The following is a 15,767-nucleotide window of genomic DNA, read 5'->3' on the forward strand; positions in this document are numbered from 1 at the left end:
AGCGCTTGGGAGAGTGCAATATAACTGACACATTTTCTGCCCATAGTGAGTTTACAGTCTAGAGTTTAATACAGTTTAAAGCAGCAGTTGAGTGCCTAAAATTCAGGGTTTTGAGGCAGGGGAGAGTGTTGATTTAGTGGGTTTCACTCTCTTATATGTTGCCAACTTGTACTTCCCAAGCGCTTAGTACAGTGCTCTGCACACAGTAAGTGCTCAATAAATACGATTGATTGATTGATTGATTGATTGATTATATGCTCTTGATCAGAGTTGCCAACTTCTCATTTTGAGTGCGGGGGCAAAAAGGAGGCAGAGATTTTATTTTAGGAGAGACGAGGAATGGAAGAGAAAGACTTCAAAGAGCTAATAAGTCAGAAAGTCTCTATTACGTATCTTTTCCATCCTGATTGGAAACTCTCGGGGCCTTGTCAGAGCCCTGGGAAGAGAAAGTCTGACAGTCCATCCCCGGGAATATGCATGCTCTTCTATATTTTTTTTAACCTGTGTTCTTCTGGGAGATCAAATTTCTATGAATATTACTCATGGTAAACTGAAATGAAAAGATGATCCCATCTCTTCCTGAGTGTTCACAACCACTTTCTCTAACTAATCCATGATCAGTTTCCATTAATGTAGCAGAGACAAAAATTGGTTGAGGACTTTTGTAAACATCAGTGCCACTCCATTAATCAGTGCACAGGGATAATGTCATGACAAGATTATTACTGCACTGCCCTTTCTATTCACTGTTCCCAAAGCTGAATCTAGCAGCCTGGATTTAAGGCCTCTCATTTTTCTATAGGGTAAAAATATACTGCAGATCACAAAAAAAGAATCTCAGAAATGGTATTCAATGATAAGAGTTTGGGGTAGCACACATGGTAATGAATTTATCTCATTTCAACAAGCTCTCAGTGGTATCTGCTTGTAGATGTAGGCTTGCTTATGTTATGCTCTAAAATATATTTTTATTAAGATTCCCATTGTTTCTGTCCCTGATTGTACCTGGTTATAAAATATGTAGTCAGAAACAATTTTTGCAAAAGTTCTTTGGGATCCCCAGGAAAATTATACTCCATTAATATATGAAATCCCAACAAGATTTTTGAGTCATTTGGAACACACTGACATTGCCTTTTTTGTTGCTGGCATTGTTGTTGTGGAATGAATGTCCATGTTCAACAGGCCAGTTTTACATATTGTTTAGGGAAGCTCTCGCTAACGTAGTGAATTCAACAGGGCACCAATCTTTCAAATTGAAAGATACACTATATGTCACTGTGTGGGCTCTTCCACCTTGAGAGAGAGTTGATAATCCCAGAGTACTCCCTGGCAGATGTCTGACATTGAGGTTTTCTGATGCGTGCCATGAAATTACTGTTTTCCAATTCAGAGATCTCATAGGACCTTATTCAGTACTATTTTCTTAAACCCAGCACCTTTTCTTAGGTGAATACTAGGGGAAATAGCAGAGACATGTGCTTTAGGCTGACATTGAGAGGAAGATCCAGTAACCATGTGTTAACATTAACATTAACACTGGCTTCATGGAGGAGCATCCAAAGGAAAGTACTTTCTTTAGGAGAATTTGGCTTTGCAAATGTAGATTTGCCATGTTCTTAAAGAGATGTAGAGTAGTTAGGCATGTTTTAGTGATTCTTATCCTGTCCTCAGTGCAACTTGCTGGACACAAAAACTGAATTTATATTTCAAAAGGACAGAAATCTCTACAGATAAATAAATGGGTTGGGCACCTTTTAAAAGCATATAATAGGGTTTGGGCAAAATGTTCTAGGATAAAGTAATAGAAACAGATGAGCTAATATATCACATTTGTTGGAAATATTCAAAATATGAGAAGCATTTATTTATCATGCAATTATCATAGGTGCTATCTCCTTATGAGCACATCATTTTGATGTTTTCTATTTGGCTTCTATGGCATATGAGGTGGATTGATAGGTCATGAGTTCCAATGCAGTGTGTTTTGCCCCATTTTTGAAAGAAGATTTCTGTTCCTTTAAGAGGCAGGATCCTCTTGATTCATAGCACTGTCTGGCAGATTTAGGGCCCTGCAAAATATGCCCTTAGTCCCTTATTAAATATTCATGAGAGGGCGGGGTCACATTTTTGTGACCCGAAAAAAAATCCCATTAATAAATTTGTTATCTGACACAAAAACACTTTAGGGTGGAGAGCAATCTGCATCCCAACCCATTTAACATCTGATCACAAGTTGTCAGTAAATTGGGCCTTTTGTCTTTGCTTCTGTGAGGGTCATTATCAACAGAACTAAGGATGTATTGTCTGCTGTTCATTGACTATTGAAAGTAAAGTCTTTCGAGATTGGAAATCTTATCAGGGTGATTTTTGGTTTTGAGTAACTTCCACTTCAAAGGAATAACATGCCTAGAAAATACATTGCCTATAGAAAAACACATTCAAGTAAAACTCTTAGAATTACTGATTGCCGCATTGGTACATATTGTTGACAAAGATGGAGATTTTTGGTGCTGTTGTTTGTTTTGTTTTTGTTTTTTAACTAGAGGAAAATAGGGAATAGTTGCCATTGTTGTTGCTACTTTTCCTAAGTAGCTATAATGTACAAGAATATGATTTGTGGGGTTTTCATGCTAAAGTCTGGGAAGTATTGATAAATATGAATACATGAAGCATGCAGGTGATTTCTTGAATTACTAGAAACATCTTAGCTCTAAGCACAGTGTTGCAAAATTTGCCAGAGAATAAATGAACGTATTTTTGTTGTCGGAATTTACTTTATCCTGAGTTTTCTTGGTGCATTAAATACTCAGAATGAGCTTCATTTGAGCAAAATTTGTTTTAGAAATTCACTGCCCCTAAGAAAAGTATTTTCAAAATATCACTTTGTATGTTTGTGGCAAATATCTTTGTGTTTCCTTTACGAAAAAGGGAAGGTAGTCTCAGTCACAGAGGAGACGCAATTCTTATCATTTATACAAACTCCTGTGTAGTAGTGTACTGAAGAGCAGTTTTGTTTTCATTTATTGAACACACGTTCTTTGGAAAGAGAACTTTGGGGAAAAAAAGTCGAGGCTTTCTAAAATCACTAAATGTGAAGTGAAAGTATTTTCCAAAGCCTCTTTTCTAAGAAAATGTTTTCAGTGCTGCCTTAATCATGTTATTTCCTTCTTATTTTAAACGATTGTTCTGAGCGTTTGTGTGTTTGTTGGGACGTTTAGTGGAGTACCGACTCCCCCAAAGCATTCCTCTTCAGGGTTACGATTCTAAACTATTGGTCAGTAAGTGCTGCTAAAAAAGAATTGTTCTCAACAGCTATTTGATTAAGGGTAAGAGTGTGTTGTTTGCCATTCTTTCTAGAGAGCTGCCATAAGCATAGTCAGGTCAAAGGGTTAACAGCAATTAACTGTAGTTGCTTTAGAGACAAAAGCATTATTTCACAAAAGCATTATTTCACCTGCCGTCGGTAAAAAAAAAATAGAGGGAGAGAGGAGGCCCATTGTGTAGGGGTGTTTGAACTGATTATGTTTAGAGGCTGGTTGTGATTGGTGGAGAAGGGCGTGGCTGATTGGGTAGTTTTGCATCTTGTCAGCTCAGGAGCACCCTTACCCGTGCAATCTGTCTGTAACCTGAGGAAGCTAAAGACTGTACAACAAGGCTTAATAGAGCTTCATGGCCCAGCTCTCTGTTTGTGGTGGCAGCTAAATGGAGTTTATCAGGTTGGTCAATATGATAGATTTTACGATTTTTTTTGGTTGCTTCCTAGTGTACGGTGAATGGTTGAATCTTGCATTTATAGGAATAACCAGGGTCTGAATTTTTCAGTTAGTCTTTTTTTCAATCTCTGTTTACCAACTTATCAAGAGTTGCACTGCAAGTAGAAACAGTTTGGTTGGAATTAGAAAAAGAATAGGCAGCTCTCTTCAGGCCTGGGTCTCATCTGAAGGAAAGGGGTGGTGGGGGGTTGGGAAGCAAGGGCAGAAGTAGCTAAAGTGATGTTTGTTATTTTTATTTTCTTGTATTTACTGTGCCTTTGGGGGCGATGCTCATCATATGAATCATTTAAAAATATAGTGAATTGTCGCATCTCGGAAGTGTGGATAGTGTGATCCTTACTTTAAAAATATATGTATATATATATATATATATATAGTCGAGATAGCATTAAGTGAATGCAGTTAATAGTGGGGCTGTTTAATTCTGCTAGGTTCTGCCCTTACTGTTTTGCATGGAACTATTCAGATTTGTGTAATTCACTAGATACAATAAAATACTTTGTCAAGTTTAAATGTGATACTCTGTAGAAGTTATTTACTAGTCAATTTGCCATGTGAAATTAAGTGCGTGAGGGTTGTTTTTGACATTGACTAGTGTTATGAATTCCAGGGAAATACTTGTAACAGGATCTAAATGTAGCTAAGTGTCAGACCTGCTCTACAGTATTTCAGTGGAAATGAGATGGGCTTTTTTGAGCTTGGCTGAGGGAAGGAACCCTAAGGAAGTGGGTGGTAAGTTTAGAGCAAAGTGCATATATACTCTTCCTCTTTGAGATTAACCCATTCAGTGCCTACCTCTTTTAGGTAGGCTACTCGGAGGGGAAGCATTTACACCATGAATACCCGAATCGTTTTGCTTCTCAGAGAATTCAACGTTCGGAAAAAAGAGACGTTTATAAAAGAAATTAAACCTAATAGGAAATGTGAATCATACAGTGACTAATCTCTGTTTATGAAAAGTGGTTAGCAGAATTTCTTTATTAGAAAAACCCAAGTGATTTGTAAAGTTTGTAGATAGTGGGATTCGTATTGACACGTGCCTTTTTTATACATTAAAAAATGAGACCCGATAGGGGTTAAGGATGGGAATAGTATACTCATCAAGCTAACCCGACCACTGTTAAAGCTATCCTTACCCCAAATTTGGTTGGCATTTTTTTCTCATGTACCTGTAGTGTAGTGAAATTTTATTTTTGCACTCTGTTCTTATTGCACTACTCATATGAATGAGAAACAGAACTTCTTAACATTTTTCTTCGTCTCTAAGAAATTTCAGTGATAAGGACATAAAATTGAAACCAAAATACTACCTTTACAGAGACAAGCCGACTAACCCTACTGTGATAGAGCTGAACTGAAAACTGATTGGTCTGACACTTTATAATCAAAGTTGATTTATTGTTCATTAATAGTGCATTAGCCCTTTCAGGCAAGACAGTTATTTGTGTAGTGGTCTGTCAAGCAGGAGACTGTTAGCACCTGTCATTTCTAAACCATGAGATATGCAACAAGATATTAAGATAATATGGACAAAAATATTTGTAGACTGGTGAAGTCTTACAGTGCTACACACTTTCTTTTAAGATTAGTTTGGACCAATATCAACCTGCAGAAAAATCCAATGAAAAGTAATTAATTTTCTCTTTAATGTGCACTGATAATTCAAGATTGGCAACCCATATGCTGACATAACCTGCATGTGTTTTTCCTAAAACTCTTCTGGCTAAATTCATTCAGTCGTATTTATTGAGTGCTTACTGTGTGCAGAGCACTGTACTAAGCACTTGGGAAGTACAAGTCGGCAACATATAGAGACGGTCCCTACCCAACAACGGGCTCATTTTATTATGCTTTAGGTGTGTTTCTTAAAGTAACCTGAAATAAATCTGTGTGTGTGTGTGTGTGTGTGTGTCCTTTATCTGTTTTAAAGCACAGATGTCATTAAATGACTCTGATGGACATGGTTAGCCTAAATGAAAATGTGATGACATCATAGCTGCACTATGAGAATAATGTTGAGTAGCTTTTTGCCATTTTAAACACATTTTATTTTCTCTAAATTGAATGATCTACTGTTATACAATAGAAAGCAAAATGAGAGTCAGAGGAAAACAAAATTAGTGTACTTTTGTTTGCCACCATAAAAACAAGGATTAACTTACGTTATTCCTGAGCATGGAATGAAACAATCTACATGAGGGTATATAGTGTATTGTCTTCTGTGAATTTTCATTTGACAGGGATTTTAGAGGCTGTGATCTTAATTAAATCTCAACTGACTCCAATAATGCATCTAAAGGCACGCAGTGTTGCATAACCTTGCTGAGATGGTTAAACCATAAATCATAAGAAAGCTTGTGATAGAAAGGGTTGGAGGGTTGGTTTGGCTTTTTTTTTGTTTTCTACAATTAAATGTACCTTAGAAAAGACATCAAAACATTTTATCCTGTATTTTTACACTGACAGGAACAGTTATTTGAAAAATGAACTGCTTTTTTGCCACTGCATCATAATTTTAGCTAAACTCACTACAATGAGACAGTGAAATTAAAAAATAAACAATGAATTTATGAATCAATTTGGATTGTTATAGGCAAAAGGGTTGCTGTTTTGATTTGAGTGGCATTGTGTCCATTACAGGAATACGAATAAAATCTAACTTGGTATGATTAGGTTTAGCATTTTGAAGTTAATCGTAGTATTAGCTGCAGTAACACTAAGAAATTACTTTTGATATATTGTTTTTACTAACTGAAAGCCTTAACATTTATGCCTGATGCTTTATGTACTTTGAATGTAAACAAGTGATAAGTACAGCAACAGTTGTATGGACATGGTAAAAATATTTCGTGGGCATTTAAATAAAGGCATAGTGGAGTAGGCAATTGAATTGTTAAGCAAGCTTCAGAGTGTCTAGTTTTTTTTGGGGGGTGGGGGGGGGGGGGTTTGACCTGTACTGGTGCTCATTAGTGGTAGGTGTTCCATGAGTAGTACTGTGTTTTTCAGTGTTTCACTCATTAAATAAGTGCCTGTTCTTCTGTAACACCCAGTTACTGTTGTTGGCTCTTTTATTCTGGAGGTAGAGGAAGATTCATGTACACTGAAAAGACTCTTGCATGTGATCTCTTGATGTAAATATTTTTTGTAAATACAATAGCAGTTTGGGAGTGTGTTTGGAAAAAAGCATTTGGCAAGATATATGTCTAGAACCTTATGAGTTGTAGGTTTAAATGCTTTGGATGTGCTTTTTTTGGGAAAAGAAGTGATGGGGGTTAGGTTTTTACCAACACCTGCAAAGCTCGATTGTGGGAAAGTCTTGACACCATAAGCTAAATTTGTTATTGTTTGGTGAAAGGCTTGGCTGGTTTTGAATGGATTGTTTGTTTTGCTGAAAGCAGAACTGCATTACTGGAAACTTATTTGTTGTTCAGAGTTCAGTAAAACGATGCAGTATGTCTTTATTTTTGTAAATCTCACTCTTTGCTCAGGTTTATTTTCCTTATGTAAGAAAGAAAAGACCAAATACTTATTTTCAAGGTAGTCTTTATGCAGAATAGATGGAATGAATTAGCTGGAAACAGTAGCACCCACTCTTTTGGTCTTTACATTTCAAGTAGTTTTTTCTATTACACCTTTCCAACCTGCCTATTGTTTGGGGGAAGTTTATTTGAAGGTAGAAGAAATGTTACAAAACGAATACTAAACAGATTGATTGAAGATCATATTAGCATCGGTTTTAAAATACCTGTGTGCTCATTGATTAGGTGAGATGTCATATCACACTTTTTAGAATATCTGGTAACGTTTTAATTTTTTAAGCTTTATCTTGCCCTTAAATCTGAAACATCATTGTTCAAATAACTGAGAACAAGGTAAACCAACAACATCAAAAAGGTCGGCTTCTGTGATTTCTCAAGGGCTTGTTATTTTGTACTTTACAATTCTATTTGATGTCTTGACAAAACACGATGACACAAGGGAGAATACATTAAATTTTGATTTTCATCTAACCTGTTACGGTCGTGGCAGCTTAATTTCTTTTACTTTTTTACAGAAGATGGCTTTTTACACAATTACTCTAATTGCCACGCCACTTTATAAGAAGGTTTCTTTATGGGTTTCCCATTTGCCTTGATTTTTGCTAGGCATTTTTGAATGTGTTTTGACCTTTAACACATAGAGAGCTTGCCGGTTGGAGTGTGTCTTCATTAGAAATAAATCAGTGAATGGCAAGATTGTCAAAGAAGAAACTGATATTTTCTCATTAGAATCTAATTTGCACCTTTGCTATCTGTGATGTATAGATGAAGGTGCTTGATATAGTTGTGAGAAACTACACACTGTATGCATCTGAAGTTGTAATTCTAAATAAAGCATAGAATTGAGTGGCATTAAAAAAACTTTGAAATATAGCTCATGTTGGTATACCTGGGTTGGTATACCTGGGTATTTGAATTCTAATTTAACTCTACTCTTTTAATATGGTCCTTATTTAAACTGCCTAGCACCTTGGAGAATACGTCTGAAGTCTGAAAAATGGATCTGTATAGATATAATTTTGTCCAAAAATGTACTTAGGAAGAAAGCTTTTCGTTGTCAACTGTAATGATACTTAGCTATTGACCTATAATTCCTCTATCTAAAATGTTCCTTTATAATCTAGGCATATTTCTAGGTATGTTGCTGATTCAGTTGTGAACTTTTGTTATTTAACTAAACTTGGCCTGGTAGAACAAATACTGCTCAAATGATTGAGTTTCTGTGGCTGGAACATATTGTCCTTTTTTCTTCATGAGTTTAAGACTTGCAGTTTTGGGTATTTTTGGTACCCTGATGAAACTGGTCTACTTCTAAACTGGAGAAGAGCTTTTGTAGCACTTTGTATTTAACCATCATAAAATGTCATCGCTTCTTTGAATCACGTACATTAGATTGTTTTCCACTCCACCTACATGAATGAAAAGGTTGGGGGAAGAAAGATGAATGCTATACTTGGTTTTTAAAAATGATAATATCAAACTGATATTTATTATAACTAAAACAATTACCCAGGCACTTGGAAAGCTGGTGTGTGTGAGAAATTGTAGATCAGGTCAAATGAAGTTTCACTAATGGCTCTGCTGTAAACAAATATGAATATATTCCAGTTTTTGTTTAAAGACAAAAGAACAGCATTAAAAACCTTAAGAGTAGTTGCTTATTAGACCAGATGACCTGAAATACTGTGAATGCAGGAAAGTTCAGGTAATGCAGGCCCATATTCAAAGAAATATCTATTCCCCTGATAACATATCCTAAACAAAATGGTAAAAATAAAATGTTCATTTGATTTTAAAGAGGCTTTTTTGCAGTTTTTAATAAGTAGTTGTATTGTTACCAAAAGAACAGTTATGCTAATGACTTCTTAGATGATGCTGCATTAATATAATAAACATTACCTGTTTTAACGCATTGAACAGAATTATGGCAAAATAGATAAGCCTCAAAGAGTTATACAGAAAGTGAAATTCCATAATGAAACAATTATGGTTTCCACCTGTATAGACCTAGCAGTGTGCTTTTTTTGTTTTGAAGATGAAATATTATGTCAGAAATATATTATACTTCTAGGATGCAGATATCTTGCACAATACTTTTGTAATTCTATAGGGAATGGATCGAGATTGAGGCATTGTACTTTTGAGCTTTACATTTACCGACAAAACAGTTGTACCCATTTATCAATTGAATAATGAAAGATATTTTGTATTGTCAGATTTAGAGATTCTCTACTTCATATTTTACACAGGTTATTCTCAATATAGTCACTTTGAATCTGACCCGAGTTAGTTATTCATGATCTTTTTTTCCAGTTTTCGTTTACTGATCGATCTTTCATTTTTGTGCAACCACTCAGTTATTTAGCAAAAATTCTGAAATGAAGAACCAATTGCTGCCTTTTGGAGGACACCTTTCCATTCCAAAAAGGCAATAGAAAGGTCTTAAATTAAGGACCAAAGAATGCCCTCAAATTTGGGCAATTTTCAACTGCCTAGTAAATATCTGGGGGATGGTTGATTCCATACTCATTAAATGAGGTAAAAAGACACTGACATGCAGTGTAATTTTAAAATTGTAGTCTTTATTTACAGTGCATATTTCAGTGGATTTATTAGCCTACTTACATGTATACATCACCTAGGTTGGTGTATTTTTATTATGGCTCAACTAATTGCAAATATTTTCATTTAAATTAAAGTGATGATCATTTAGTTTTTGATGTTTGTTGGCAATGTGTAGATTCTCTCAGCCAGCACAACTCCTTCATTTGAATGTGTTTCCCTTCTCCGCAATTTTTTTTGAGGAAAAGTCAAGCATATTCTACTTTACTGCCCTACTTTAACATAAGGTACTGAGGTGAAAAAATATCAAATGGACAGAACCTAGCCAGCAGTACAGGCTCTAAATAACAATTGTTAGTACTGAAGACTTTTTTTGCAGTTGATGGTATTAAAATGACAGCAGGTCTATACTAGCAGAGTTCCGATAGCCAAAGCACAGCTGTATTTTTACCATTACTGCCAGATTTATGTGCACCTGGGTATCTACCACACCCTATTGGTATCAGTCAACAATGGTATCCAGAAGAGTATTTTTTAATTCATTATTTACTCCTAAAAATTGAACTAAACAGTGTTAACTGGCTTTTTCTTTTCCTGTTGCCAGTTTTGTCTGCTAGTATTCTTTAAATGTCTGCCAGGAGTTTAATTTGAATTTCTGATCCCTGAAGGCAGTTTGAATTATTCTAGCTCTTCATAAACTGCCTTCTATGATTCATTGTTAACTCATAAAACATACTCATTTCTATATACTCACATGGTTAAGGCATTTGCAGTGTTAGGGTTATAATTTTTTTGTATTCAAATTGTCAATGAAAAGAAAAATCAAGAATTGTCTTAAACTCCCATTTCGGCTATAGGGTTTCTAGCACACAAAACATCAGAAATGAATGTTTTTTTTATCAAAAGTAATGTAAAGAATATTGCCTGGAATGTAAGATAAAGTTTAGTTTTGACTGAGTAGACTCAAAAAGGGACTCATAAATATTAGAGAACTGTAGTTAAGAACTTACATGACTGTTTTAAATACTATTGATTTAAACCACTGGCTAGATTTTATGAATCAAAGTGTAATTTCCAAGCTTCGGCTATATTTCTCAATGCTAAAGCACTCTCTCTTGTGTGCCTTTAGCAGCTTTCCAGACATTCAACACGGGATTAAATGATAGTAGTTACAATGATCAATAGGTTAAGACCAGTACAATCACTCTTACCGCTAATGACCTCGGTAGTAATGGGTAATAAAGTGTGGGCTATAATAGCCTATTGCTGGTGCTGCATGCCCTTTGATTCCTAGTATTAGTAGGGACTAGCTACATGAAAAAGTTGGACGTTGGGAGTTAAGGGAGTGGATATATAGGCCATAATTCTTAACTATTTAAAGTCTTAAATTGTACTCAGATTTTTTTGACACAATAGTTTCTGGTCCATTTGAATATGTTTGTTAAAGGTTTCCATAAGTTATTTTCATGATATGCTGGAGCAGAAACTTTGGGTAAATCTAAATTTTATTACATTTATAAATTAGAGTTAGAGCTCACTTTGAGGCACAAAGCTAACTAGTGTAAAAATGTGGTTTCAGATAGTAAAGCTAAATTGAATCAATCCGTATACTGGAATTAATTCCTGATTCCTTGAGGACTGATTATACAGTTTGTGTGGATTATTCAGGCTCTTTTCCTGATAGTCCTCCTCCCTTCTGATACTCTTAATTTTTGGACAGTTCATCAGCACCTTCAAGGAGGAAAGGCAAGGGTGATGAAGATCAAATCAGTTAATTTTGCTGTTAGCAGTTCTGAAAAAGGTTTGGTGGGCTAGGTTTAAAAATTCAGTATGAGCTAAAATGAGATTTTTGGATTATCAGTGAATTTCGATTATCCATTCCAACTTTGTTCCCCATTGAAATTGAAAATTGACGCAGGGCTTCTCAGGCAGATTCATTTTTTTCCCATGGTGGTGAATTATTTCGATTAGAGTAATTTTTTTCCCCAAGTTTCTATTAAAATGCTTTATACAAAATTGTTTCTTGGAGGGCACACCTTATCACTTCTCTAAATGAATGTTTATCACCACTGTTTAGACTTTACGCCACCCTATTCCTGTCCCTTTTCCTGTTCATCACCATTAGGAATCTGGCTCAAGAACATTTGTATTGTATATCAACCAGAAGCATAGAAAAAAGTTATGCGTGTTTCCTTTGTTTGCTTCATCTGGCTTCAATAAATGGTGATGTAGATCTGAAGGAACAGTCAACTTCTTTTGTGATTACAGTACTATTAGTGTCTCAACAGATGAGTGATAATTGCAGTCTGTATTTTTTTACTGTAGAATTCACAATTAAAATGAACACCCAGAAGAATGTTTGGAATTAATTCATTTGCTGATTTGTTGGGTATGTCGATGAAGTCCTTAATGTTTGCCATAGTTGTTCCTGGAAAGAAAGCTATACCCAACCCTGATAGGTGGTATATTGTGGACTTGTTGTTTTTAAAAGACCAGTTGTGCTCACATACATTATTGAATGCACGAACATTGATTTTCACATTTGACAATACCAGAAATAAATTTCTGCTGTTTACACCAGGTGTAAATTTAAACACATAGGCACACTACAATAGTAAGAATTCATTGGTGACCATCCAGTGTTGGATTAATGATTTGCCAAAGGAATATAAGCTTTATTTGACTTTTCAAACCTGGGCCTTAAGAATCATTTTGAACATATGACTGTATGCATACACAGTATGTACACAACAACACCGGTGGATGTTCACTGTACATGAATCTGACCTTCAGGAACCATTTTTAGTTCATCAAAATTAGTGATGCTGAGAAATCAGGACATCAGTGCATAATGACTGTGAAATTAGGAATGAGAGCTCGCTATGCAAATGACAGGACAAATCATGTGAAAAAGTCAAGATAAACTGCATATTAAGACATTATGTTACATAAAATTAATACTGCATTTCTCCTTTTTGCTTACCGCTACCCTGGATTTTTTTTTTAATTCTTTTATCTTCTGATCAGTCATTGTCTGTGTTTTGTTTTTTTTTGTAAGTGGCACACAGGCAAAGTGCAAAACATGTTATTACCTTTTATTTTAATACATGAAATGACAGCAGATCCTTTTTTAGCAAACTATCTTTTACTGCTTTTAGTTTCTTGCTGTCACATGTTTGATTTGAAACTAACAAAAAGTATGATGCTTAAATATCAGTGAAAAAAGTCATGCAGGTTTTGTCTTTTCCTTCATAGCGTGTGTTTATTTTGGAGTGGGTTTTTTTTTTTTTGTTTTAGTTTCTAGTGAAATAGTCTTCTTGCATTGCAGGGACTGACAAAATTGTTCTCATGTAGTCTGCAAATTAAACACAAGTGCAGTGATTATTTTGAGTAGCTAAATTACATTCTAGAAAGCTTGCAGAATTCATAGTATTGTCATTAGGTATCCGCTTGAATACAATTTGTGTAACCTTGGCCAAGACAGCCTGTCATTTTAATGTCAGTGTTTTATCTGAACAAGACATCATCCTTTCAGATACAGTGTACAGGTTCCTTGCAAAGATGCCCGTGCAGAAACATGTTAACAGTGGCAAATATGAAATGCTATCAAGTTCATCACTGTAGCTGTTTGTCACTGAAATGTCATGGAAAGAGGCTTTTAATGGTATCTCACAGAGTATGAAAGAATTGAAGACATCTGTATACTGGGTGAATATGGAACAGTAGAGGCATCATAGTAGGGTCTTTCCACTCAAATTTTATGGGTACACGGGTGCTGTGATTTACATGATTGAGCTTTCATTGATTTCCTTAAAATTCCTTCCTTTAATAAGCAGTAGAACATAGTGTAGAACTCGGCACCATTTGTAAAAATAAAATAAAATACTTTTTCGGTTAAATTTCTAAGAAGGGCTTCACACTTGGAGCTTTCATCTGGACCCCGTACAACGTTGAACCTTTGCCCTCTTGCCCATTGCTAGACTCATTGGTGCAACTGAGAGTGATGTCTTCCAGCTTTGAATACCAAAAAGAGCTACAGAGCTCTTCCTACTCTAGAAAAGCTACTCATGCATGAAAATTGGCAAATTTCTCATCAAAATGACCAGTGTTTAAGAATGGCACAAGGGCATCTAACGATGTTTTCCCGACCCCCTATTAATACATTATTTCTACTTTAGGTTCCAGTGTCAGTGGCTATGATGACACCTCAAGTTATCACTCCCCAGCAAATGCAGCAGATCCTCCAGCAGCAAGTGCTAACACCCCAGCAACTCCAGGTCCTGCTCCAACAGCAGCAGGCACTCATGCTTCAACAGGTAATTGTTTGTTTTTACAACTGTTCAAATGAATGCCATGGAGGGTCCAGCAGGACTCATGCTCCTAAATTCTCTTCCTGCAACCGAACCACTGCATCGGTCCTTTTCTTGAATACCAAGGATCCTTACTGAAACCCTAAAAATGGGAAGTTTGGGGCAGGGGGGAGAGGGACAGATAGCAGCAGTTTCCAGGGTGCTGTGTAATCATTTGAAAATAAATGTTTAGAAGAAAGCGCGTCAAATACTTCCAATGTTCTAGCCTGCCGCAGTTAAAAGAAGATGATGATGTGTTGGATTATCTGGGTAATTGAGGTTCTCAGAGTTTTGGGGTTTTTTAAGTATTCTTATTTGAAAACTACTGTCTCATTTGTAAGAATCCTACTGAAACCAAAGAGTAAACAGTACCATTAGAAATGAAGCCATATTGAGTAGTTTCAGTATCACACCTGATCAGTAAATGTAAATTGAGCAGTTTTTGCAGGGCCCATTTCAATACCCAAAAGTTTCTTTAAGAGTCATTTTGAAGCTTCAGATGATTGTGTGATACTAAATCATTCATTTATGCTCACACTGAAGTCCACTCCATACTGTCATTTTTGCCATTCCATGGCCAATGTTCTGACCAAAAGGACATCAAAACTGACTATATCTTACATCCACACTTATGTGGGGGAAGAGGGTGGGAAAGACTCAGGGGCCAGGGGAAGTGCTCACACGGTGTATGCATGTATTCCAACAACACATTTTAATATAGTCAAACCCTGTCCTTTAGGAAGCATGTTTATGTTTCACAACAGCAATTTACCAGGCTCTCTCAGCAAGGGCATTTTAGCTTTGTTGTTACAATCAAAGGTCATTCCTTGCCTTATTTTAATTAGTTGGTGTAGAAAATGGTATGTTTTTCGTCAGTTCATTTTGGAGATTACTTTTCAAACGATAATGCCAAGAATAGTCAGTGTGCCTTGAATTTATTGTTGAGTTTCAAACTAAAGGTCAGACCATTACAGATAAAAGGATGCTATTTTTCAAATCACAGTTTGTGTATCACACCAAAAGGGACACTGAATTGATTCTCCACTTTACTTACCATCTTTTCTTTTCCTTGTAGCAGCAGCTTCAAGAGTTTTATAAAAAACAACAGGAACAGTTGCAGCTCCAACTTTTACAACAACAGCATGCTGGAAAACAGCCTAAAGAGGTACAGACAATACATATTTTACTTTCAAACCACAGATCCTGGAGGACTGTCTAGGGGCTATTAAACTGTCATTCATCTTTTAAATGATTGCACAACTGAGCTGACTCTATCGGGTCTCAGCTTTCAGATGAGAGTTATTGTCCTGTTTTCTCTCTTATTTTTGTGGGTTCCATTTGCTCACTGCCACATATTTTATAACCCTGACTCACATTTGCCTTCTAATGTGAGTACTGGAACAAGTGTTGTGAGCAAGATCCACAGTGATGCTTTAGGAAGTTGGGCATTTCACGCTGGCTTGAAAATGGGGGTGAGGGAGAGACAAGGAGAGAAGCTAACAATCAAAAATGAACCCAGAGAAAATGGAAATTCTTTTACC

The 15,767-nt window shown here is 35.9% G+C and overlaps 1 protein-coding gene across 8 annotated transcripts in view; it reads left to right on the forward strand.

Annotated features, from left to right (window-relative positions):
• FOXP1 (forkhead box P1) overlaps positions 1 to 15,767 on the forward strand; it is a 358,788-nt gene that overhangs the window by 250,004 nt on the left and 93,017 nt on the right. For 5 of the 8 annotated variants that reach the window (XM_038740740.1, XM_038740739.1, XM_038740742.1 and 2 more), the window contains 2 exons: positions 14,056 to 14,193; positions 15,302 to 15,391. In XM_038740740.1, coding sequence (XP_038596668.1) covers positions 14,056 to 14,193; positions 15,302 to 15,391 — 228 coding nt within the window. Of the gene's footprint in view, positions 1 to 3,641; positions 3,720 to 14,055; positions 14,194 to 15,301; positions 15,392 to 15,767 lie in introns of those variants that run through there. The other 3 variants (XM_038740743.1, XM_038740744.1, XM_038740746.1) reach the window with 2 other exon arrangements.

This window comes from Tachyglossus aculeatus, chromosome X1 (assembly GCF_015852505.1).
Source record: "Tachyglossus aculeatus isolate mTacAcu1 chromosome X1, mTacAcu1.pri, whole genome shotgun sequence".
In the NCBI taxonomy this organism is placed as follows: Eukaryota; Metazoa; Chordata; class Mammalia; order Monotremata; family Tachyglossidae; genus Tachyglossus; species Tachyglossus aculeatus.